This window comes from Acanthaster planci, linkage group LG08 (assembly GCF_054643075.1).
Source record: "Acanthaster planci isolate LZ-2023a linkage group LG08, COTS_SCS, whole genome shotgun sequence".
NCBI lineage: Eukaryota > Metazoa > Echinodermata > Asteroidea > Valvatida > Acanthasteridae > Acanthaster > Acanthaster planci.
Window position 1 is genome coordinate 13,056,731 of NC_141784.1, and position 27,589 is coordinate 13,084,319.

The window sequence follows — 27,589 nt, forward strand, 5'->3', positions numbered from 1 at the left end:
TGTGAACTAACCTTAAGTGTTGAGGAAAGTGTGAAGCACTCTTTCTGCACCAGAGTGCCAAAAGACCTCCATGGAACGGATGATGCCACACTGTTTTTTACATGTATGTCTTCGGATGGTGCTCAGTGGCCTGTGGGCCCTCACTGGCTCCATAGGAAAGTGCACATGTAAACAAAGCGTGATGTCATCAGTACACAGGCCTATTACCGAACTGAAGAAGCATTTGAGCTTAGGTGAATTGTGTTGTATCAAAGTATCATCAATCAAAGGTCCCTCGGCACTCAGATGAAATGTTACCGAACTTCTAGGTGGAAACTTCGTCTTTGCTTTATTTTCTAGTGCCTTGAAATATGGGATTAGTGTAATGTCCAGGCATGCCATCACTGTACATCAGGAGGACCTTGGAAATGGCAAATGCTTTGTGCCTGGTTTAACACAAAATAATCAACCTTGGACAGTTTTCCTTGATGACAGCTGGCAAAATGCTCCTACCATTATGCGGTGGCCATCTTAAGTGTGCAGTGATTTGTCTGCAGAAAAACAATTAGGGTAAAACTCACGCTTCAACAGCACAACATGGGTGTTTTTGTTTTGTTTTTTTGTTTTTTTTTAAATGCTTGCCTCACCTGTATCATTAAGCATAGTGCAGAAGACATCCCTCTGGTGCATGCCTCCACCACACAGCGTTTCATGGTTACCAAAGTGTAGTCTTTCATACGGGGCGAGGATGGCATCCACCTGGCAATTGCTCCATTCAGTCGCGTGCCACACATAGCTGGGAGATGAGAAAAACAAATGATGCTGAGACTACAAAAACCTTATTAGACAAGTCAGGTACAAAGAATTAGAAGCCAATACTGCAGGGCCATCCTACTCTTACTCAGGCAGTAGGCGTGCACTACATGCCTCTCCAAATAGGATGTTGTGACTTGCCATAGGAACGGTGTCTCCTTTGGATTCGTCTATTAGAAGCTACTTGTGAAAGTTGTATGCCTTAATAATGAACTACATCTGTACCAGGGCTTGTTTGAATAATTGACAGATTTTAAATGAAGTTCCCACTAAAGGCCAGTTCACACTTCAGGCAAATGTGAAGCGATGAGAGTTTGTCGTCACAAAAAAATTGCCACAAAATTTCACTTGAAAATTTCACATGAATTCGCAACGTGAATATTTGGTCTGACCTCACAAATTTGAATTCGTGTTCACTTTCACGCTTAGTATGAACTAACCTTTAAGCTGTTTCACACTTGGTGTAAAAGTGAATACAGATTTGATGTCACAATGCATTTACAACAAAACCTAGCGAAGTTGAAATGTCAAATTTGAATGTGCAAGAGTCATCAAAAAAATACAACCAGAGTAACAAAAACCATTCCCGTTTATGATACAAAATGGGTTCTTGTGATCCAATTGATACTACAACATGCATTGACTGTGGGAAAAATCTTGAATTTCTTTTTCCCTGATTCTACTGAACTCTTTAGTAATACCGACAAGCACAAAGTGTACTTCTAAAGTGTGCTCCTAGAAAGCATTTCCATCTATTTCCAGATTTACATTTTTCAATGTTTAAATTGTTTAAAATGTTTAAATTTTTCAATGTTTAAAAAAGTGCTCTGTAAATATACATGTAGGCCTACTTCATTCCAAAAGGACTTCAAATAGTTTCCACATATTGAAAGAGATTACGAAAAGGCATAGGCCTAAAGGAGTCCAAGAAAAATTCATTGCTTGTTTCCTTTAAATTAAGCAGTCAAAGCACTTTGTTCAGATTAACGAATCTGAACTTCTGATGAGGAAGGTCAGTGCACTGTCAGTGATTCAGACTCAAAGTACATGTCCGGATTTGCAATTAGAGAATAATTCCCTCCCTCCATGTGTCTAATGGCCATTTCTAATTGCCAGTGCAAGCCTTTTTTCCCTGCATGATCAAACAGCAAGTTGAAATGCCCCGCCAGTAAGAAAGATGACGTTTCACTTCAATTATGATACCTCCTTGAAATCCAAACCAGACTCACAAATGCTGTGTCCGATTTGAAAATGGGAATACCACATGGAATCTGTAACCCAAGGTGAGATTACTACAACAAAAGGAACAAAGACGTCCAAAGTGGAAGATAACTCTAAATTTTCAGCGAGCACATAGTGAATCAGTAAAACTGAAAACATGAACTTCCATCAATTTGTAAAACAGATTAATATTTGTCTGTACTGAACAATAAATCAAAAAACCTACATGTACTGTTACTTTAATGACAGGGCAGACTGTTTTGATACTTTTTGCACATAACAGTAAGTACATGTACGTGGAGCAGTAATAAACACATTGCTTCTTGTTGTCTGTCTTGAATGCCACACCACACAAATAAACTCCATATGTGGTCTTTGGTGAGCTTGTTTAGGATGACGAATTTACCAAACAAACTTGCACATGCAGGAATAAAGTGCGCACAAGATTGTACAAATACATGTTGACTATGCAGCAGTAGAAGTGCTATAAATTGGAACTGGTTCACAAAACAAAGGTGTCATACAGGAGTTGGATTAAGTGTTCCTAAGGCCCCAGGCACCAGTGTTCTGTAGGCTCTACTCATTGCCACAGGTACCAGCATCAATTACACATATAGCATTGAGTGCAAACTTGCATTTCAAGTTCATGCCAAGTTGTTCTAACAAAAAGTAATAAGCTACATACTAGCTATTTTGAAGCTTTTCCAAATAAAAATTCAAGGAAAGAAGAACACTCTGGTATCTTCACAGGCCCTCAATTTTTTTGTGGGCCTTTAGGTTTATTGTGCTCAGTAGATAATCAGGTGCTGGTGTCATACTGTAGCATGAATTGAGAACAGGGAACTGATTTGACGAGCATGTACATGTATCATGCCTTAGATAACATCATGTCACACCATTGGAAATTAGAGGCATTGTACCTAAAGAATGTAAGTTCTTGAGACCAAACAAGGACCCAATGACAAGGTAGAAGTCAAGGCCGGGTTATGTCTGATGGTGAGAGGTGGACTGCTGTTTAACAAATACAATATTATTGCAAATCTCAGTTCTTGCTCTCGGCAGGCTGTGTGGACTTAAGTCCCCAGGCAGCTCCTTTAAGAAAAATGCTACATCCACTACTGCCTGTATAGGGAAGGCTTGGAAAACAGGTTCTTTGAGTCATGGAATCAGCTGAATAAGGCAGTTTGGTCTAATGCAAGCTGATTTGTTTTTCCTTTCTCCTTTACAGTGTACAATGCAAAATTAAGCACCTACGTAAAAGCCAATGTCTCTACCGTCACAGTGAGAAATAACCCACTTTGAGATCGATTTGGCCCATGAGCTGCAGAAAGTCAAGGTTTCAAACTATTTGCAATCAGACCTAAAGTAATTAGAGTCTACCGAAATGGGGTATCAACCAGTGAGCAATTTGCAACATGAAGTAGAGACGGACAGACCGACATGTAAAATGATTGATCAGCCCCACTCAACATGAGAACATTTCACAAATCATTAGAAAGCCTTTCAAATTTCTCAGTTTCCATCTTCCACCAGCTGGGCTTCGGGGTATCGGGAGGAGGAAGAATATACGAGAGGAGAGAAGGAATCTGACAGTTGAGAGTTAACTGGAAGTTGTGGTCCTTGGAACTGGGCCTTTATGCAGAGATTTGATGGGTGTGCATCAGGCGGTGATGGAGGAACAGAGAGGGAGGGGGGGGAGCAAAGAGCTGGTGCCTTTGGGGACAACTTCACTCATCTGTTGGCTCTAGAGACGGATAGATGCAACAATTGCTCTTGGCAGATGCCCAACCATCCCTGATGAGGAAAACACTTGCCTGTTGCAGATAACTGATTTACACCAGTCATTTTTTGGGGGGGAAAATGGGAGGGGGGGAGAGACATGGCAGGAAGTCTGTTGGGAATGTGACGGCAAATTATCAACGGTTTTGTCCATCAGCAGCTATGGTTGGGTTCAAAATATTGGTTTATATGTTACGAGTCCCTCTGGGATAACAAGGGAGTGATGAGGCAAATAAGTGAAAAACCTCATTTCTCAGTATCTGCTTTTAAAACAAGCTCTTGAAACTCTACAGTCTTGTTGGCCAGACTGAACACTGGAGCCAGTTCGTTATAATGACAGATGGAAATGTAGGGTTTCACAATTCATTTAAGTCTGTAATCTGAAGCACCATGTATCATATAAATATGTGGCAAGATCCCATAAATGAGTCTTACCACATTTCTTTAAAAAGAACAAATTGAACTTTAATTTATGTCATTATTTATTCATTCCTTCAGTTTGGCATCTTGATGAAAAATGGAAATGATGTGGGTGAAAAGCGTTGAGGGTTCATAATAATTTGCATTGAGTAGGATTCTTTTAAAGGCCTTTGACCCAGAAGTGGCCCTGGCGACTTGCAACTGGGTTACATATTGCCTTCACAAGGTTACAGACTGTCTTTGCAAATACAAACAGCAAACTTAACCCATCTGAAAGATAGGTTGCTATGCACTCTATGCTGGTGCATCCTTTCATAACAGAATTTTTAAACTGCAACTTTTGTTAACAATGCCAGATTTCTTGAACACTTCATTCCAACAATCAACTGATACCAACACTATTGTATAACATAAGAAAGCTCCACGTTCTGTCCCATTCAAAAAGCTCAAAACTGAAGTTGTGTGATTTATCCCTCATTTTGGTGGAGCAGGATTATCAAAAAGGGAGGCCAGAACTTTTCCCATACGCATGTGCCAGATACTGGGTTTTTGTGTCAGGGAGGGGGGGAACGTCCTCTATGTGCAAGATCTGTGACATGGATAAGTACCAAGGATAAGCACCTGCCAATCAGTGGTAGTGTGTTTCTGCCTGGGGCTTATTAAAAACAAAAGCTTCAGAAAAAATAATACTCATGAAAATCCAGGGACAGATCCAGAAAACAATGGCGGCAGCCTATAATGGCAATGATTGTTGTGACTCTTGCAAAGTCCCAGATTTTCCAAAAATGTAGGCCATTTCTCCCGCCGGTCCGCATTGACAACGGAAGATGCATCAATGACAACATGCAGGGGACAGTGTAATGCAGAGATTAAGGAACCGGGGGCCTCAATTACTCTCAGCCCTTGGCTGCAGAGAAAGGGCTCGCGCACCGGCCCACGGGTTACGAAAAAGATCCCTTTTAACGATACGCTCATCAGCGTGATGATAACTGTATGCCTAGGATTCCAAGACAATAAACACAGCCATTTGGACACATCCATCAACGTCGATGTATCACAGGCTTAGGGCAAAGACAGCTGCCTCTAACTCGATATTACATCCCGAGCATGCAGAAACAAGGGGGTAGCTGATGGACTGCCTATTGCGCGCCCGTCGAAGAGCCAATGGTAACAGAGTGACGTTGTTCAAACAGGGGACAAAATTAAAAACGGAGCTGCCACTCGGCGGAGTCCGTCATCGCAATGCGTCACCTCTCGCGAAACTGCTGCTATCTTTCATTGTGCTGTGCATTCTTTGGGGGAAAATGTTATTTGGTGTTATTGTGGTTAAGTGTATCTTATCATTTCAGAAGAGGATGGGGGATATCGCGGTTTATTCCTGTGGTTTTTTTGGGGGGTAATCACGGATCCCACGTTTGACAAGATTTGAGTTGAGTCATAGCTGGGCAGCCTTATCTGTCAACTCAGAGATTCCTGTCGGCACAAGGAAAATGGGAGATTTCAATTTGTCTGAAGTTCCCTGCTTGATACGGAAAAGCTACTGCACACGATTAAAGAAGTACAAGATGCTGAAATTAGTTATACCCCAGACTGACTTGATGCAAAGAATGGTAATCAACTTTTACATGTCATTATTATTATTTTTACTTCCTTTAACAAATTCAAAATTGGATATATTATTTTAACTTTAAAAGCACCCCCCCAAAATATCATTGACTTCATCCTGGTTTGGGGGAGGGAGAAATGATTCTGAATCCCTAAAAAAAGAAAAAAGTGGTAGCTTTCATATTCTGCCTTGTTAAAGTAATGGCTAGAAATTTGCGACTGAAGATTTTGTGCATGGAATACTTTTTTTTGGCAGAACTACATATTTCAACACAACTGTGGTCCTTACATACCGATCACTAAAGCTACAGTCATTGAATAAACTTTTTGTCATACAAGGTTAATGGTTTGAAACCATCCTTCAAGGAATGGCCATGCGGGAATGCTGCTTAAAAAAGTGTAGGTAATTTGCAATACATTATACATCTACTGCATCAATACTGAACAGTAATTAGCTTTGTATAAAGTTTGCAAATGAACTTTTCCTCAACGTTGAAGTCCCATCAAATCGTGCCATCTGAAGAAAAATTGCTCCCTCCTTTGTATTTATTCTCCTCCAGAGTGAATTCAAACATCTCGCAGCCCTGCTTTATCACTTCAGCCATCTCTGGATTTAGCAGCCAAATGCCGACCTTCGCCATCACGTTTCTGTAATTTGGCGGCACTCGCCGGTACCCAATGTATAGCTGTGTGCCCGCATCTTAATTTGGCGCCATTAGCACGGGTCGCTAAAGGTGAAGTGTGGAAAATGCTTGTCTGAAATTTACTTTTCCTTGTGTTTGCTATGCAAAACTAACTTCAATCACCTCGTTAATGGCTCAAGCACACAACCTGTTCCTCTCTACAAAAAGAATGAAAGTTTGGAATCAGGACTTTCAACACAAGCAGTGAAAATATAGAAGAGTTTTTTTTGCTTAACGGGTTAATAAATAGTATGGAGGCATGCAACAGATGATGCGACAGTGTCAGATTGTAAGGGTATTTGTGACTGTAACCAAATCTCACAAAATGGTTCTTAGTTTAAAACCACTCGTCCTATTTATAAAAATCTACTCATTTCTTCCAAGAGAGTGTTGAACTCCTTATTCAGTTTGGCATCCTGGTGCATATTTTAAGATTCTGGAAGTGCAAATGTGGCTACTACTTTCAATGGTCTCTGTGTAAAGTTTATGTTTTCCACAGTCTCAAACTCAAACAGTCCAAAATCATCAAAATTCAATTTAAATTTGTAGGGGGGGTTCAGGATTCAATAGCTTGCAAATCAAAGGTTCATTCATTCATTACGGTTTATTTGAAAGAAAACATCAAACAAAAAGTCACATGACTAAAAGTGTTTGATTTACAAAAATCGAGTACAAAACAGTTTAAAAGAAAAATTAAATTACATTAAATACATTACATTAAAAACACTAATAAAAATACACCATCATGTAAACAAGTAGGTTTAAAACATGCCGCAGAGGGAAATTAACCCTAACAATCCTGAATCCTCCAATTTCAACATGATCCCCCACACACCTTAGGGAGTTAGGGTTAATTATGAGGGAATCTGGAATTTATCGTTTAATAGTTTTGATATGTACATGTTTATAATTGGACTTTGTTGGTATCTTTGTGTACATGCAGATGATTGGAATTACGGAGTACACAATCTGAGAGCATTTGCCAAGTTGATGGAGGTTGCAATGGTGACTTTCAGTTCATTTTGTTGGATGGTGTGGACAATTATGTAATCATGAGAAAAAAAGAGGATTTGATTTTCAAATGCACTTGTATGTACACTGTACATGTACTTGGCAAGCCATCTTTTAAGAAGAATAGTTGTTGGGAGATTATGAACGGCATCTGAACCCTGGGAATCCCCAAGAAATGATGGAGTCCAAGACAATCTGCCTGAATGTCTGTTGTCCACAGACAATGAGAATAGCTAGCTGTCAGGAAATGGATGGGCAGACCTTCGAAATGTGGTAATCTGATTTGCAATATAAGAAACAATTTCCAAGGGAGAGGTATTAACCCAATAAGCGTAGGGTGTCAGTGTCAGAGACTCGGCTCCCTGATCCTCAGATGTCATATTTATATTCTGACTGGCACGCACAGGAGGGGCCTTTGGGATACCCAGGGCAGGTCCTCAGGCAACTAATATCTTTAGGAATAGTTCAATCCCAGGGCAGGAAGTCACCTGAGATAACAAAAATAAGTAAGTCTAATGTGGATGTTGTCGGTAAACTCCTTACATTTTCTAACTTCATTGGAGTTAGATTCTGCAATTTACGATCAATTCCAGGGCTGAATAAGAGATTCAATAAACTGTGCAATGAAGGACTAAATTCAAATAGAATCTGAAGCATGTCATACATGTTGAGTTGTTTCTTTAATGGGAAGCCTTGATCGATGCAATGAAGCACTACAGTGATTGGAAAGGGCTTAGGCTTTAATAGACCAAGGTGTGCCAATTAAGAAACCTTGGCTGTTAACAGAGTACACCTGAGGGTGCACTTCTGTTTGCTCCAGGTGAGGAGATGATCTATGCAGTCTTCTGCAAAGGAGTAGGGGTACCAATTAAATTATTCCCATGTTCTCCCAGCTTGTCTCCATACATCAAAGACCTGGGAGAATGGTGAATCAGCATCTTGTGACCTTACATCATCCCTCTGATTGCAGCCGAGTGTCGGCACGTGGCACCTGCATCTTTGGTGTGTGTGTGGGGGGGGGGCAGGGGAGGGGACGAGATTCCCAGGCCTAGATTATACAGACGCTCAAGGTGTGGAGTGCGTGACCGGAGTATCTGCTCAAGGGAATCCTTATGCCTGCCTCCTTGCACGCTCCTCTGGACAACAAGCTCTCTTGCCTTAAACATCAAGGGGCAGGTCCAGAATCACAACAGAAGAATGAAAGAGGATGCAGATGCGAGTCTTTGCTCTTGGATACACAACTCACATATTCTGCTTCTTTTGTTTCATGCTCTCCTCATATCCTCAAGACAGAGTAAATTTGAATAGTGGGTTTGCCTTCTGATATACATGTAATTCACAGAAAATATGTGAACACTGTGTTCAATAATTTAAATTTACGACTTCCTGACACATCATGTTATTAACTATTTGAAGACAATTCCACTCCTAATCTTACATTTATGTGGATAAAAATCTCAGTGATCTGCATAATTTTAAGTAATAAATTAAAACACCACGATGCATTAGGCCTACTCCCCGACTGGGAAGCAACGCATGCATTCACTGTTTCACACATGTACATGCATATATGAAACCGAAGATGCACAAACGTTGTTTCCATGAGTGAATGCTGGGGTGGTTAGAGTGACTCTGCCTTGGTCTCAGTCTTTGTTACCACTTGAGGGATACTTGTGGACAGATATACTTGATACATGTATGTAGGCCCCTACACTCTGGTCTCTGCACAAACCACCCCAGACTTGATGGGCAGTCGAATAAAATTAAAATCATAAAAATGTATATGGATGTTTTCATGTAGCCCATTCTAGTCTGTACACAAACCATCCTGGACCTAATGAGCAGTCAAGTAGTCTCTCTCCAGCCTAGAAACAATCTTCTCTACTTATACAGTTGACATCTTCGGCAAATCCCCCCCCCCCAAAAAAAAACAGTGCAAATACCCGAAGCATATTAATGCTATGCCAACTGACATCTATTGCCAGCAATATTTTGACACCTCTGACTGAAACTTGAAAAAAAAAACTCTTAAGCTAAGACATTCTGACACTGTTGATCTGTCACTCAGCCCAGGGCAGTGGTCCCCTGCCAACCTTCCACTAGTCCTCTTGGGAGTTCTCAATTACTGCTTGTTGACTGGTATAAACTGCAATATGCCCCTTGGCTGTTCAGTGGACCATGCTAACCAGCGCCTGCCCACCACTGGAGCCCTAGGGGTAAAACTCCTATGTTTCTGTCAACACCTATTCTGGTAAAGTCTCCTCGATGTGGCATTCCATCGGGCTCATGATAGGGGATACCTTTCTTTTGTACTTTTGTGTTTGTTATTTCAACAAGGTTTCTTTCTGTGCCCGAAGGGCTAAATCAGCCATTTTTGTGTATTTTTCCTGAGCATGGCACAGGAGAGCTGCACTGTGTTTGTGTAATTTTCACAGTGATGGATTTATTTACATTGTAGATCCCTGCCCTTATTTGAAACAAATCTTATCGCAATTTGTCATGCACTTGTTTGGTTTTGAAGGCAAAGGCCTAACCTGACTTCTACAGCAACTGTTCAATTTACGACTACAATACATCCATTCAAAAATACAGCCTAACTACCGTACATGCATTACCTACCACATTTATTCAGTCATGGGAAAGTGTTTTCCAGAGAATAAAATTTCAGAGAGAGGACTTTGCTGATCACTCACAGAGGGACATCAGGTATTCCCAATATGACATGGGTGTGGCAATTAAGTTCCAAAAACATGACAGTTTAATTGCATTACTGTTAACACTTAATACAAATAGGGATGACACACACAAAAAAATGGACAGGTACAGGTACATTAAACAAGCACACCATCTGCCTGGGGCAGCTCCTCTATAAACAAAAAGGCCATAAAGCCATCCACCTCAAATCCTTTGAAGATCATTATCGCCTGACTGGACAGGAGGCTTCTCAGCAAATGATTTACATGTTTGACCTGATATGTAAGGCCAAGGACACAAAGACAGATCTGAGCAAGATCTGAAAAGAATGCACAGAACAGTTCTTATCATCTTTTTCTTCAATGACTGAAAAGAAGAGGAGATTGGGAAGACTTTTTTTTCTTATTTTTCTTCTGGCAGCAGTCCAACCACAGGTGAGGATAACCAGACTCAGCCAGGCCTATTGCTGAAGGTTTGATGCCCAGGAGGTTGAATTCAGCGGAGATGAATGAATGCATTCTCTCTCTCTCTCTTTCCTGGTCCATCTGCTTTTGGTGCTGCTAATTTATATGTTGTTTTTAATGGTCTCTTATTATGAGGAGCAGCAGGCCATGAAATGGATACAGGGAAAGCTATAAATCTCTGGCCCATTAGCAGCCCTGGAACCCCCAGGTGCTTTTGGCTGCTGTAGGGGGGATGATAAGTGGGGCATGAGACAAGGGGGAAATGGGGGGGGGACAAGGGGGAAGATGTGGGGCATGGACAATGTACAGGTTTTACCTGACCAGGTTTCAAGATTAGAGGGCTTGCTCATATTAATTTAAAACTGAGTGGGATAAAATAGACCTGTTGAAATGTGAGCTTTTGCCAATGCTCCAATAAGCCTTTTGCAAGTTAAATTTGAATAAAATCTGGTACACTGAATTCTTTAAATTCATGTGGACATAACAATTTGAATTCTCCATACTACAGACACTGTTGCAGTACCTCATGATTTGGGGCAAGCTTTTGCTTAGCTGCCTAAGAGGCGCCTTGCACTAATACACTCTTTTCAGTGGATAAGAAGGGCACAAAGGAACTGGTCCACTCCAGAGAAAGTGGTTGCTATTCAAAAACTTGCCCGAAATCAAGAGGTAAAGCAACAGTGTCTTTAGTCTGGAATTCAGATTGCCGTGTGTGTGCAATCAGATAACTCAGTGTACCAGAATTTATTCAAATTTAACTTGCAAAAGGCTTACTCAAAGTGAAATGCCCTTTTATCCCATCATCCTGATTTGCTAAGTAGTGTAGGATGGAATGTTATGTTTTGTTTTGTTAGCTTTTTTGGATTCTGCTGGGGGTGATATCATCTTCACTTTCATTAATTGCTTTGGGTTTTAACTTTTTAAAGGGAATTATTATTATCTTTATAATTCAATAAAATTTATATTGCGCTCTTTCCATGCAATGTTCACAAGTGCATTACAATGAATATTACGTACTTGTACTTAGTTAAGAAAGAGATAAAAATATACAAGATTTACAGTTAAATAAACAAAGAATTATTACACAACTACATTTACATGTAGGCCTACCCAAATAAACATCACAAAACACAATTAATGTCAATAATTAAAACTACGGATTTAAGGTGAGGATTACAACCATCATCCAGAGTGTTCCCAGTTAAAATGCCTTCTTAAACGGATAAGATTTTAACATTGATTTAAAAGCGATACCACTGTAGCACGTCTAATATAAAGCGGAAATCTGTTCTAGAGATGTGGTGCTCTATACTCGTAAGGCTCGATCCCCAAGGGTAGCCTTACCCTGACCCACAGAATAGTTAAGGAGAACACTATAGCCAAAACCCCAAAGACGATAACGGGTCTGGGACTTTACAGAAACGAGCTGAATTAAATATTGTGGAGCTTGGCAATGCAAGACTTTGTATGTCATCAACAAAATTTTAAATTCAAGTCTGTACCAAACAGGAAGCCAATGTAATTCAATGAGTAAAGGTGTGGTTTGACAAAACTTCGATGTCTTATAAACAAGGTGGGTACAAGCATTCTGCATTCTCTAGAGTTGGTTGATCTGTGTTGGGCAAGCCATAAAACAAGCTGTTACAATAATCAACTCTACTTGAGATAAATGCATGAATCAGTGTCTCGGTATATTCCTTATGTTATGCAAAGTGAAATAACACTTTAGTGACATGGGTTCTCATTGACATCAAACCATGCACCTAAATTGCGAGCAGCAGCAAAGGGTGAAACAAAAGATTCCCTGACCTGAATACCACCCAAAGTAGCCTTGGATAGTTGCTGATGAGTGCCAATAATGATAAATTCCATTTTATTTTCATTCAAAAATAACCCCTTATTAAACATCCAGGGCAGGGGTGGATGGGAGTGTCAGGTGCATCACAGCACTGTGCATGGACTACATGTATGAAGCTCAGTCTAGCAAGTAAGAGGAACTGATGCTTCATTAAAAGAGAAAAACCTGAAACTGATGGCAACTTCGGCTATTTTTAAGATGTTAACAGTATGTAGGAATGGAAAACAAAACACTGATTTACTTTCCATCACATTTTGGAATACTATTCAAACTGCTTATCAATGCACTGTTTTCTCCATGTAGCAGTTTAAGATGGAATTCCCATTGAACATTTTCATGTCTACGAGGCAAAGACGTATTCCATTAAAAGCCCATTGATGGATTGAAAAAAAAGTGGAAATATTTGCATGCACAGGATAATCTTCCTCATCTTCCAGGCTGTTTTCCCCATTACTGAAGGCTGCGTAAGTGGAATTTTCTTTCATTCCCCTGTTGGTGATGTTAATATCAGACACGCAATGCTCCACAAGCTATGAAGGATCATGTTGAACCTGTTTCAATTTAAAAGTCAATTTCTGCCAAGTAGACCATGAACGGGATATGTGCATTTTCTTTTTTTAAAACTGCTGGGGAGGGGGGGAAGAAGTCTGTGTATAACTAGATGCCTGCCTTCAGAAAAGCATCTCCTGGTATGATATCTGTGAATATTAGCCGATTACTTTCATGCAAGATGATGCCCACTCGACCGCTCCAGATTTTGACCAATCAGCAGGCATGTGTTACAGGCATTCTGTGTTACAAAATGGTTTAGCCTGCTCTCCTGAATTGGGGCAGAAGTTGGTTGGTATAAATTTAGATTTGCCATCCAAAACTACAAAAACGCATCTTTCCCAGGTATCTGGCTTTCATTGAGACTGCCTAAACCTGGTCACCTGATTCGACCACCTGGCAAAGTATGGTCAGCTGACATCTATCAACCAATCAACAGCCTTTAGCAGATTTTGGCTCAAAATGATGTCGCAGTTTCTGAAGCTGACACATGTGTGGACAAAGGCAGGAATCAAACCCGGGCTGCAGAGGTGAAAGGCGAGGAAAGCACTATGCCAACATGACTCAGACTAGGGTTGATTTGTACATGATTTGGGAGGCACGTGACCTAGTGATCAGGGTATGTAGCTTCTGATCATAGGGGTTCGAATCCAGTTGGTGGCAGTATGTTGTGATCCTGGGCAAGTCACTGTACCCCATGTGCCTCTTTCCACCCAGGAGTAAATGGGTACCTGTGAGGGCAGACACGGTTGTTTAGCCATTTGCGCCGAAATGGCAGCACCGGCTGGTATACTCCCAAGGGAGCCGAGATGGTTTCAGGAATGTTCAGATGATGTGTGAGCCCAATGTGCACTGATGATGATAATGTAGCACCTCGGAATAGTTTGCTAGACAGATGGCACTTTACAAGTGCTTTTTATCATTATTATTACATGCAAATATAATAATTCAGCTTCTATGTATGCATCCTGTGTTACACAATTAAGTACCACTTATGTAATGATCAATCCATTTAACAATTCATAGCTTGAAAGGGACCATAGTAATGATAATCCTCAAAACATGGCTATCTTGAATACTGGTTGCCTAATGCATTCCCATGCTTTTATATTAGAACTGTAAACAAACTATATAATTGGTAGTCTGGGCTACTCCAACCAAGTTCACCTTTTCCCCTTTGCTCGTTAATAGGCCAATGACTTTTGATGTTAAGTCTAAGAGGGCACAGCCTTTGCAATAAATACATACTTTACAGAGTGAATGCTAAACTTGATGCCTAGCCCATCTTCATTTCAAATGACTGCTGCAATTTTTTTTTTTACATCAACCACCCACATGAAATTAACCTGACTGCTTCTTAACAGCCCAGGTGAGTCCAATTTATCAATGTGTTTCTGAGGGGCGTGACAAGTGACATGAAACAAACCTTCCTATTCCTCAATTATTCATGAAACCCACATTGATCCCGGGGGAAGTCCTTAGCAAGGTAGTATTCTCTGCTGCTCATCAATCTGGGTACAGGGCACTACCTCAAAGCTCATTGGGGTCATTCATTAAAAAAAATAGCAGAAGGAAAAAAGAACAGAAATGAGAGCACCCGCAAAAAAATTAGATCAAAAATTCATGGAAAGTTTACACCTGACCGGCTCCCTCACACATTTCACGCTCGAAGTGCGGGCAGAGATACGACAACGGCCAGTTTATTTTTCTATGTTTCCACGGCAGGGAGAGTTAGGGGCAAGGCAGTCCCCTCAAGGTTGAGGGATGATTACACACCAGCATGGTCATTCAACACCGATTATCACACACCTGAAATATTTCTGAGGGGTGTGTTTTCAATTTTTTTTTTTTATGAGCAGCAAGAGAAATATTACACCCTGGCTGCAGATGTTATATGAGGGGACGGCACAACCCACTGCTGGGTGCAGCTCAGAGGAGGAAAGGAGGAAGAAATTATGACCAGTGGGGGAATTGGGGAGGGAAGAATCCAACATGCCTGTCATACATATTTCAGCAAGGCTGTGAAATTATTGGATGCCACTGCTGTCAAACCCATTATATGCATTCTGGTTTGGATGAGGGTCATCATACTGGAATTCATTTACATTACAGACCTGCCAACCTTGCGGTACTCCTTCCTGAGGTAAGGCATTACCACACAATACATGTAGATTAAAAGGTATTTAAATGAGCCTTCAGTTCATTGAAATTTTTAATCTATAGTGTGGTAATGCCTGACCTTAGGAAGGAGTATGACATGGTGGCAGGTCTGACATTAAGCTATGTACACATAAAAAAACAAAACGGGAAATGTTGTCTTTTGAATTGGTAGGTTTTTAAAGAAAAACACAAGCAATGCAGGGATTATGAAAAGAGGGCACATGTTCAGAATTTACAACAGAACTCTATGAACCTAACATCTCTTTTTTCCTAGGTGCAGGACAAAAAAAATGAGTTTAAAACATGACAGAACCTGTGTAGGAGGAACTGGAAAAACAGACAAACTCTGAGTTGGATGTAATTCTTCACCGGGAGTAAAAGTGCAGTACCAATGTTTAAGTAATTGCAGATAAACTTTGAAGAATCATTCTTGAACCATTCTTGATCAAAAAGACTTTTAAGAATGGTGTGGTTTTAAACGTAATCCAGGAAAGGCTTTCTAATCATTGGTAAAGGCCTCAGTGAGTCTGTGATCCCATCCTCTTCTTGAAATATCTTTGGAGGGGTGTGGCCATACTGAGTGCTGAAAAGGGGGGGGCATGGGATTCGGGAGAATCACATCCTTACGAAATGGACTGTAGTCTATGTAGTCTCAATTCAAGATGCTACTGATTGCTGGAGCTTGTTGTGCCAGCCAGTGACGTGCCATTTGATCCAAAGAGAGTGCTCCCTCACAATATATTTCAATCCGCTTGCACTGATGAGATTGAGTGGAGAAGTCATAATCAGTTGTGCGAAGGTGCACTTCTAATAAAATTAGGTAGCACTGTGTCAGTCCGCTCCTTGGGGGCCAGAACTACGGTCTACATAGCTTCAACTCCATTCACTGCAAGGATGTTGTATATTCTAAGTGTAACCAGGTGGTGATTTTGCACTTGAATTCTTGTCCCCAGTCCGTGTGACTCTAAAATTATGACCTACAGGTACACAGACTGGATTCCTGTTACACCATGTTAGTAAACTTGTGAACTCAGAAAACAGGACTTGTCCACTACATGTACATGTACAATGGTGCTGTCCTTCCACAACACCCACATGTACATGTGTACATGTACCATCAGATAGTTGTTGATGGAAAACTCCAACAGGGAAATTGAAAATGTGACATTTGGTTATTCCTCCACTGATGTGATTTAATAAGCACAGCATCCTTATTATTTTCGGAGAGTTTTAGGGAAACACTTCACATGCTCGCTTGATAGGACCTCGGTGTATATGAGACCAACCTGACCACTGAGCCTGTCCACTCTGTAATGGGTATGGCAATCAGCAACTGTTGATGAAATTTGTTTGTGAGGGGTGGGTGCAAATTGGAGTACTGGCTTCAAAGCCACCTTGTGCTTCCAACCTCAAGGCCTAGACAATCTTTCTTCAAAACAGGAAGTCAGATTTGTTCAGCACAAGCTTAAGGGAGGCAAGACTAATCAAACAATAAGTATTTACTTGAGGAAATCAGTGCTACAGTTCAAATGAAAGAGAAAAAAATGATCTTTTTAAAATTTATGAGAACAAGAAGAATGCATGTTACATGTATGCTGGGAAAAGCACTGGATGGATATATGTATTTCTAGACGGCCCTTTGGAAGTATTCAGAAGGGAACTGTTTTGTGATAAAGATCTCCTCATGGTAAAAAATTCTCAGTGGCTTTGACCAAGGGCCGTAAGTTCATGTGTGATTCTGCAAATGGCCAGCTCTGACAGTTTATGGTCCAGCAATTATAGGGTTGCAGTAAATCTGTCAGCACAGGAAGTATGTAAAGTCCTCTCTTGGGGCCAGAGCTATCCACAGGGGAACAACCTGGGTTTGTCGGGGAATTGAAACAGGAATGAAAAAAAAAACCACATCAAAAAGCGGTTTTCCATTTTTCAGTGTGAGAATTGAGTTGTTTATTGGCAAGGTATTTACAAGGTTTGGCGACTGCAGGACAGCACTTCACAGGGGATTTTATGTGAGTACATAATGGAAAAGGTGAGCCCATTAAAATTGATGGTGGGAAAGGTCTCAGATGATGAAAAACAAACACAGAGTAGTAATGGGGGTTTGGGGTGACGGTTTCTATAATTAATGCATTGTAACAGGGACATTGAAGTTCGTGTTGTTTGCTATTATTCTGAATATTTAGGCTTAGATTTTTTCCCCAAAGGGGGAATTTGAAAGATTCAAGCAGGGCTATTTGTATGTTAATTTTTGCAAGCTGAAAAAGTACATGTACTTTTCACATCAATCTCTGATTGACCAAACTTGGACATGAGTGAAAAATGTTTCTCTCCAGAAGCCCCCCCCCTTGGCAGTATAATTGGTAACTTAGAACTGAAGATTTTGAAGTGACTGATACTTCTTGCTGAAGGGTGGTCCACAATGTGGGAAAACCAATGTGACGGTGCAATGTCACAGAATATGAAAAAACTCAAACACATTTCAACTTTGTTGGACTTCTCCGCAAATGTTTCATGGCACCAGATTCATGTTTTTTGGCTGAGAATAAACAGACCTTCAGTACTGGGTGTTTGACCAAGCACTCTATCAAAGCCAGGGTAAACAATTTGCATCAACTTTCAAAGTGCAAGAGGAATTTCATTAGCTCCTGAAAACGATAGTTGTGGAGCATCTACAATATACTTGCAAAGAAATGAACAGTGCCATAACTACAGAAAGCATGTGCCCATAGAAATTGACTCTACGTTTGAAAAGGAAAGGAGACAGACATAGGAAGAATTTACTTGTAATTGGTGTAGTTCACAAGGGCTTTAGCTTTCTTTTTGTTTTGTTTTGTTTTGACACACACTAGTTTTGGTAACCTTTGGTTGGCAACACCCTTTGTCTTCAGAATGCATCTTTGCTCTTACTTTCATTTCATATTTAGCATTGATATTTATCATTTCATGATTTAATACCAGTATTAGAATTGTGGATTACATGTAATTTTTACAATGTACTGACCACAAGCCATAGGCCTATGCATAGTTTGCCAACTGCCAGTGGGCAAAAACTACAAAGGTGATGTGACAAGGGAATTGAACCATAAGAGTAATGTTATTTTGCCATTTTTAAAAAGACATTCAGATTTGCATAACATTCAGGACTGTGTGGGCCAGCCATAGAATGCCATTCCCTTATTTTGAAAATACCCGGCATGTTTCTTATGGGCTGTCATTTCCACTGCCCTGGAAGTTGAATACCCTTGCAGTGAAACAACACATGATGGAAAGCAGAGCCACGTACATCGAACCCTAAAGAATCATCCCTTTGTAGGACGTCATCCTGGACGTCATCCTTTTAGGGCCCAAAATAAGAATTTATGGAACAATCTTCTGGCCAGGGATCATGGCCCCTTTCAAGTGCGACTGCCCAAGCAGCTAGACGCTCATCATGGATTGCATCTTGTAAATTGGAGAGGGAAATAAAAGGGAAACGACCTACAGGTCTTTATCAGTACTGAAGCAGAACTAGTCTTTTAAGAAATATGAGTACAATCTAAACTCTTTCGCTGAACAATCAGACAGATGGTACACAATTTGGTCCTCTTATCCCAATGGGGCGATTTACTTTTTGGAGTAAGTTACTAACATATTTTGTGAGTTTACAGGAAACCAAGTCATCAAATGGCTTTCAAGTTTGGAAATTCCCTGCTGTGTTAGGTGTATGGATTTAGCAGGCAATGCTGATGACCTCTTGGAAATGAAGACAACAAGATCAGACAAGAAAAGAAAAATGGGTGTTGGGAGATAAAGGATTTGGTTTGAAGTAAGGGGGGATGTTGATATTTGGTAGATTGTAGCTGAATCTTTGAGACACAAGTATGAAGAGGCACCCTGACATTAAAGGAGAGCAGACCATGTAATTGGAAGTAGGCATAACAGGTACAGAAAAAAGTGGATCAAGGTTGAAGAAATCACATATGAAAAAAATCCCCCTCAGACAAAAATACCAGTCAAAAAAAAGGCAATAGCACCCCAACAATGGGATGGGAAATCCAAATGTGGAAATTCAAAACAATGGTTAGGAGAGTTGAAGGTTGGAAGAACTTCCTTCTTTCATTCATCACTGCCTGGCTTCAGAGATTTCTGCCTTGGACGTTGTGTGCATTAAAGCTTTTACTGTTGATGGACTTCTGCATTTGTAGAGATGTCAATCTCTGACGGCACTGAGTATGGAGCACTTTAAGTGATTACAGTTGGCAATGAAGGCTGCAACTCCACATCAGAAACTTCCTCCAGTAGTTGGCAGGCAAGTACCGGTACATGTACGTTAACGTGTCCCACAGTCCTCCAGATATCTGACTTGCTCCTGCTCAGCTTAGGTTATTGGACTTATTCTGCACTATCCTCAATCTGGCTAATGACCAAATGGTTGAGGCTCGTTTTACCAGTGATGATGTACAGATGCTTCGTGTAACTGCAATACTCATTTGCCTATCACCTAACATAACAAAATAGTTCTCTCGGAATACCAACGACCAATATAGGCTGTAACAACATTTACTATTTTTTTTTTGAGGGGGAGGGAGACAAGAATGGATCGGTGTGCAATGACATTTGTCTGTGTTACTCTGCGGCAGATTCTCTTTCCAATTATCTTCCCCACTTCCGTAAGGCAAACAGCAAATTGCTGCAAAATGGAGGGGAATCCTAGCCTATTTGGGGCAGTAAATGCCTTCTCGCTTTTCACAGGCGCCCGTACTTGAGCACAAAGGGTCAACCTGGGATTTCTGGACTACCATTTGTTAATGCGCGTGGAGCCAGTAATGACGTCAAGCTATTCCTACTAGTAATGTCTCTGGACCTTTCTTTTTTACTTTTCAGAAGGTAGACGTGGTTCTTGTAATAGAACACTCGCAGGTCAATTCCTACTGAGGGTGATTTGGTAAAGCGAACCAAAAATGGCTTGGACAGTGTAAATACGACTTCACACAGGTAGTGTAATGCTGTGTGCACCATGATGTCCATACATGTATCCCAATCTTTTTAACATGGCATTTATTCCTCGTAATGCCCTCCCAACACCCCAGACTAAGACACCAACAAACAAAACATAACCCCCCTCCAAAAAAAGCATCAAGCTTTGTAGAAAACTGCAGCTAGACTTCTGTCCTTTGTACACTTACCAGTATGAAAAATAAAGATGTTGCAAAGCCAGTTGGGGTTTAAAATTATTGTTACTACTAGTAGAAGGAAATGCAGGTGCTGTACATGTATCTTATTTCCAGCCTGCATTGACAGCCAGCTGGTAATGTAACTCAACAGTCTTCTCGCAGTGAGAAACGCACTTAGACTTGCAAACAACTTGATTCCCAGACTTTGCATGTACATGTACTTGTAGTCGCTTCGATCAATCTCCCATTACATCAGATGGCAACTCTGCCACAATGCAGTAACTGCCTATCTAAAAAAAAAAAAATTGTACAAGTTCATTACGTATATCTAGACATCAGTCTACATAACACAGCAAAAATGCTTGGACTTCATGCAAGCCTCTGTCCAGCACAGATGGCGCAGCTGATTGGACCATAAAAAAAGTCTTGAGATGGAATGTTTTCTTAAAGCGGAAATCAAAATAATATCTGAAAAAAAAGGGTGTGCATATGCTTCCCTGACTCAGTCATAAAGCCTTAACACAGGTTTGAGCACACCCCCTCATGCACACTATGTCCATTGGATAGTGCATTTCTTTATGGCAATTCTGTTAAGCTGATTTAGCTGAGTTTTAATTACCAATCTTTCACTGAACTTAATTGCATTCTAAACACATCCTAGAAGAATATGAATTTTGAAAAGACAATGGAATGTACATGTACATGTAAGTCGCCTCTTTCAAAACTGAATTAGCTTTACTTGTCTGTAGAGGGTGTGAAAATAAGTTAATCCTGTGAAGCAAAGTTTGACACAAAGAAATATGAGGAGCACAGCACAAGTCAGAGAGAAGGTAAAAACAATACATGTAAGTGGGGTACAAGGTTGGCGGTGTCTTTGAAACCAAGTTACCTGCCCCAAAGAACATTTAGCTCGATATGATGCGGGATTGAGATCAGACAACACCCCATGGTGAGACAAGCACTATTATCCAAGCAAAGCCCGATCAGACTAGCGCCTGTAAATCAGACCTTCCCCCCCCCTCCTTCCCACCATTGCTCGGGGGTCCAACGTATCTATTGGATCTAATTGTTGCGCCCGAATCTTCCCTTCCTGCCTCCTGAAATTAATCAAAATTGACAGCCTTCGCGCTTGGCGGGGACAAACAGGTTTTTCTCTTTGCACAGGGATGCCTCGGCCAGTCGACAGAGCGACTTCGTGACATTTGAGTTCTGCATGTTTTGTCCCCTTTTTTGGCCGTCTATTCTCTTAAACTTGTTATCTTCAAGATGCAAGGAGACATTAAAGGTGGCGTGTTGCTGTGAGAGAGCAAATTTACATACCGCATGCATGCATTACATGCAAACGTGAGCGTGATGTGTCAAAACATGTTCAACACGTCACAGCAACTTGTAAATGCATGGAATATTTTACCATCTAGACTCAAAGGCTGCTTCAAAATTTCATTAAGCATGCTTCACTAGCGAAGCTTTGAAAGATGGCACTGAGCACAACTTGCCAACAATCTATGTAAGTTGAGGGTGTGATATCTAAGAGAAAAGAAGAATGTTGTTGCCTGAAACTCTGCTGCTCTCCCAGTGTGAGAGTTCAATCACTTTAACATAGATTCAATTTATTTGTATATGTCTTGGCAATTTTGTCATAAAAGTACACTGTGTGAACCCTAACCCGCTACGGTGTATGTAACATCATACTGATATCAGAGGATTGAAGACTGTTAGGGTTTTAAGTTCATTCAGCAGCAAAGGTACCGGTAGTGCCATTAGACTCAACAATGGAATGGAATGTATAAGTTCAGCATGTACTTGGGTGTGAGTTCAACTCCCATCTAAGTGTAATAAATGTATGGGTTGTAAAGCACACTACCAAGACTTCTTGATTTTACTTATATTTCGATTAAAACCATAATCAAATAATAAAAAATACAAAGAAATTCAAGTTAAGTATATGGATGACTTTCATTTTGCTGACATCTTGTACAGGCAGCCAAAGTTTGCAGAAATATCAACTTTTGGTTGTTTGTTTATTTAACCTCAAACTCATTTAAAATGGACATCTGTCCCATTAATTTAAAGTAAGGTTGTATTTTCATTCAGTATTTAGTGGCATGTGTATTATTACAATGTACCGGCATCTGATGTTTTGATAGCTGCGTGGGAGTTTTAATGTGGTGAATTATTAGTTTACTTTCGTACCGATAGCCATCCATGGTTTTAGCAGCCACTTGAAGGAAAACACAACTGTGACGTTAACAGAACAGACCCTACATGTATATGTTAAGAAGTCCTCCTTCAGCAAACAACTGCTGATGGAACTTTGTGCAAAATCAGCATGAGATTCAGGATGCAAGGTAGATGCAAAGATCTTCCAACATCTTCCAACTGCGACACTTTGCAGGGCTAAGTCTCGGTGAGTCAAGAATCTCGTTTAGGATGTGTAACTGACAACGCTACCTTGCAAAATGCATGCCTAGGACTTACCTTGGACACTCAAGTCTTGTGGGTTCGTCTGGCGAGGGACAGGGCAGCCTCTCCACCAGCTTGGGGCAGAGCGTCCCTCCTCCCAGGGGTGCCACCGTGACACTGCGCTTGCGCTCCTTGTACACCGTCCCCGACTGCTGATCGGGCCGGGCCTTGCAGGGATTAGGACAGGTGCTCCAAGTGGACCAGCTGGTGGTGGCACAGTCCCGGGGAACCAGGCAGGATTGGAACTTGGAGGGCACCAGGGTGTTCTCATACTGGTAGCAAAGCCTAGGGGGAACCAGTTAAAACAAATAAGTCTAACTCACACTACGGGCACTGAGTGTGAGTGTGAAGAAAAGACGGTACGTTTTCATGCAGCATTAATTGGTGCCTCTTTGAGGGTGATACAGGGTGTGTCCATGTTCACTTGCCAAAGGAACAGAGAATAAGCAACCAATTTCACAGGAATCTTTCTTTGTGCAGGTGCATGGAACCATAATATAATGGTTGTCCAACTAGTCTTTCTATTCCCTGCAGGTTTACAGAGATGTACTGTACTTGTACAGACTTGATAAAAGACAAATAAGACTCTTGTTTCAGAGATTTCAAACAGTAACATGTCTAAAACTTGTCTTCTCTTTCATAAAGTGCAGCTCTGTTTCAGAACTGGTGAAGTCCGAATGTGTCTACTTTTGAGTAGTGTTTCATAAAAACAGTGCAGAAACTTGGAAGTCCTGTGACACCTTGCTCACAAATTTATTTCTTTTCATTTGTTAGGGGAATTGTATGAAACCACGGGTGGAACTGGAGAACATTTCAATAATTTTACACAGGTATATTATCTAACCTTATGAGAAAGGATTCATTTCGTATCAATGGGATTTGACATTTATGGTCAATGAATCCTCCTCTAAGCCCAAACAGCTTAAACTACATGTATAAAATGACAAACAGATCTTGTTGGTTGTGTCATGTGAGAATCTGTATACTGACGGTGGTTAGTTTAATGTTTCTGAGATATTACTAAGAAAGCATATGAATTTCATTGGGCATTTATTAAGCACAGTACAGGTATTACAGGTAAATTTCAACTCCTCTGAGTTTTTGTACTGAAAGAGAAAAGACTATCTTTCACTTTAAAAGCTGAACCACAGTACTCTGAGTTAAAGGGAACTGATCAGCTGAAAGAAAATTTATTACAATTATTTTGTACACTCATTATTTTTTTTTCTGTTTTTACTGTTTGTCCAAACACTTTCTAGGACAGCACAGACAAGTACACAGATGTAAATAATCTAAACACAATGCAGACATGTACAGCATTATGACAAAGTTTGCACAGTGAATTCTGAAAGCTCATGAAATTGAACCTACAACTGTTACATATGCATGTACTGGTACATGTACAATGTAGGTAGCATAGGTGTCTCTAGGACTAACTGAAGTAAGCATGTGTGTAGTGTGGGAGGGAATACAGATCTTTCTGGTGACCATGGTCAGATGCCATTAATGAAGTGGTACCACTCAAAGTGGTGCTCAGGTTGTACATGTGCTCTCAGTGCTATTTCAACTGATTGGGTTGTCATAAAGGCATGTGCTGCTTAAATTCAAGGACGCACTCTGCGACTTGCACATGAGCAAGTTAATACAATGTGCAGCACTGTCTTCCTGTGCAGTTAGGTTACCTCAGATTGTGACTTGAATTTCCACCCAGGTGAGCTGGTGACTTACATGTACATCTCAGTGTGTGCTGAGTAAATACAATGTTGGTAAAGAATTGTCCTATGAAATTTCAACCTGCCGTAAGCTTTCTGCATTTCTCATTTGTTGCTGAGGGAATCATTAGTTACTTGGCAGGTCTTAAATGTTCGTTTCAGACTAGCTCAAGAGAACGGATACTGATAATGCCCCAGCCAAATTATCAAATCTCCTGCCTGATTGTCAGCATCCATTCTCCTGATCCAGTCTTAACCAAAACTGACCAAGCACCTAGTCTTCCCATTCATACATATTTTCTGAGGCAAGAAAACAAAGCATACCTATAGCTATGTTACTGTATGTTCGTCTCACGAGTAGTTACCAACAGTCTCCTAATGCCACATGACAGATGTCAACCAATAGAAATGGCTAAACTATGTGAGATATTTATGAATGAAGGTTAAGAGGAGTTAGTGGTTAGCTGACAGTGTGTTGATTGCTTTGCCTATATGTACACTTACTCTTACATGCATCACTGTGTTTGACTTGACACTCACATGACTTCTCATAATTACTGGTATTCCGACCTGGCCCAAGTTACTGCAAACCAAGTCAGTAACTTGGGCAAATGTCCCATGATATGACACCAAGGGTAAGTGTGAAGGAAGTAATCAAACAAATGACACTAAACTGCTTTGACAAACTATAATACGGAATAAAGCCTGCTTACCCATCTTCCACCTTTTCCCCATTATTCTTGAGACATGTTACACTCCTCAATTGTAGCCCGATCCCTGGGAGTCCACTGTTCCATGAACCCCGTGCCGGGGGCTGGCACTTCATCCATGTTCCCACCCTGGTGAAGTAGGTGAATTCGTTGCTCTCACAGGGTGGATTGTTCTTACATTCTCGGGTCTCGCTGAGGTTTGGACAGTCCCGGCCGCCATGGATGGGCGGCACCACCACCTCCCGGGTGCGGGTCTGTGTGCCATTGCCGCAGGTGCTGGTACACTCGCTCCACCTGCTGAATGCTCCGACAATGCAGGCCTGTGGGCAAGGGGTGAAGCACTCCATTTCTGTCGGAGGCCTGGCCTCAAACTGCTCACAGATGTATTGCGGCACCACCTCCCGTGTGTCCTCCTTCAAGAAGCCTGTGCTGGTGTCGATACACTTGACTGCCCGCGTCTTCATGCCCAGGGATGTCTCCCCACACTGGACAGGGCCCTCGTCCACTGTCCGCTGGCATTTCTCCCAGTCCCCTGACAGCCAGGCAAAGAGGTGCCGGTGCTCCTCGCAGACTTTAAAACAGTTCCTGCGGCTCTCGGGCATGGTGACCTGGTCACACTTGGAAGGAGGCTGGGTGCCTAGTACTGGGTGGGTGCACCATACATGGCGAGTTTGGCTACCAGCAAACCCACACTGGTTGCCATTACACGGTCCCCATGGACCTGCAAATAATTGATGCAGAAAAAGTAACTTTAATTCAACTATTAAAGATGGATTTTGAATAAACCAATTACATGTACCAGCAGCGTGCATATATACTTACTGAAATGCAATAACAAAAAACAAACAAAATAAAGCACCAAACCCCCTCTAAAAAGTTGTGGCTATGGAATTCAAATTTGAGAGCCAAAAACAGTACTGGAAGTAGCGCAAAAAGACTACTTTGAATCAGATGAACAACAACCATCCAAAACTTGGGATAGCTGTTTTACTTGATGTGATAACAGTCCAAAAACTCTCAGCAAACCCATTTATCATGTACATGTACATTCATGCAAAGAAAGTGTATGAAGCTACATTTATGAAGAAGCTGGCTCCTGTACTCTTTGTTTGAAGAGCAAGCACGACATTAAGAATATAAAGTTCCACAAGCAGTATTTAAAACAATAAGAAGGGGGTCAGAGCCACCCTGGTTCCACTAATGCCTTTTCAATCTAACTGTGTTTGAACACAGTGTGAACAGAAAATGTTTCTTAACCAAACATTTGTAGGCTTTCATCTTCTGAAAATTAGATAGACAATATTTGTGTATTGAACTCTGAAATTTGAGGACTTTTTTAAAAGTTTAACTGCGTTTGGGCTAAATTGCTAAAAACTAAAAGAAATGGCATTTTAAACACTCTGCCAGCCCAAACTGCATCTCAACAAAGTGAAGAATACTTCTCAAACATACTTGCGAAACAAATCTAGTTTTACATGCATATGCGGTGTTGATAAGTACTCCACTTGCAAGTTTGATAGCCTGGTCTATGACACTTTCGGTTGTTAATGGTCATAAAAAGAAAAAAATCCTGATAAATGCAAGTTACTGAATAATGGGAATCAATAAATTCCCTGATTTATACTGTGCAAACACATTCTCAGAGCAACGGCAGAAGGGCTCTTAGCGGGTAAAACCTACAAGTACTTGAGATGTACTGGGGGAAAAGACAGTCATTTGGCGACAACCCACCATGTAAGGGCCTGAGAAAGATTTGTATAGCAGTAGTTTGTTTCCCTGTGCCACTGGCAATGTCTGCACATGCTCCACACTTACACAAGCTTGCCCTTTTTGCAAAAAGGCTGGGTGAAATCTAGGGTTGAGCTGCAAAGCTTCCCCTCCAGCATGCAGCTATCTTTCTCATGTTCCCCGCCACTTCTACAAACACGCTCAACGAATTACTGTGACAGGTTCGAGAGGGCTTCGGATAATTCCCCCCCCCCCAGTCCAGATGGGGTGGGGAGGGGGATTATAGCTGGGGCCATTATGGCCAAATCAAAATACCATATCTGCCCAAGTGGTGGACTGGAATTTTAAAAAATGGACTCTGCATCATATTCCCCCCCCCATCATCATAATCAGTTTAGTTTACCCTTTGCACTAAAAATCAAACTGTTCTTACTTGAATCTGTTATTTTCCACATATAGTTATTGGTACAGGAGCCGAACCATTTTGTACAGTCAGACTTGAGATCTGAGGAGCATTTGTACTCCCAGTATCAAATTAAGAGTTTTTGCATGGAGGGTTGTGTTCTTTGTATTAGGCTCCCCCCTCC

General features: G+C 41.0%; 1 protein-coding gene across 14 annotated transcripts in view; it reads right to left on the reverse strand.

The window, feature by feature from the left end:
* The window catches only part of LOC110977379 (thrombospondin type-1 domain-containing protein 7A-like), a 164,472-nt gene that overhangs the window by 38,245 nt on the left and 98,638 nt on the right, over nucleotides 1–27,589 (reverse strand). For all 14 annotated transcript variants that reach the window (XM_022231450.2, XM_087139765.1, XM_087139758.1 and 11 more), the window contains 3 exons: nucleotides 25,278–25,995; nucleotides 22,868–23,137; nucleotides 627–775 (listed from right to left, as the gene is read on the reverse strand). In XM_022231450.2, coding sequence (XP_022087142.2) covers nucleotides 627–775; nucleotides 22,868–23,137; nucleotides 25,278–25,995 — 1,137 coding nt within the window. The remainder of the gene's footprint in view (nucleotides 1–626; nucleotides 776–22,867; nucleotides 23,138–25,277; nucleotides 25,996–27,589) is intronic.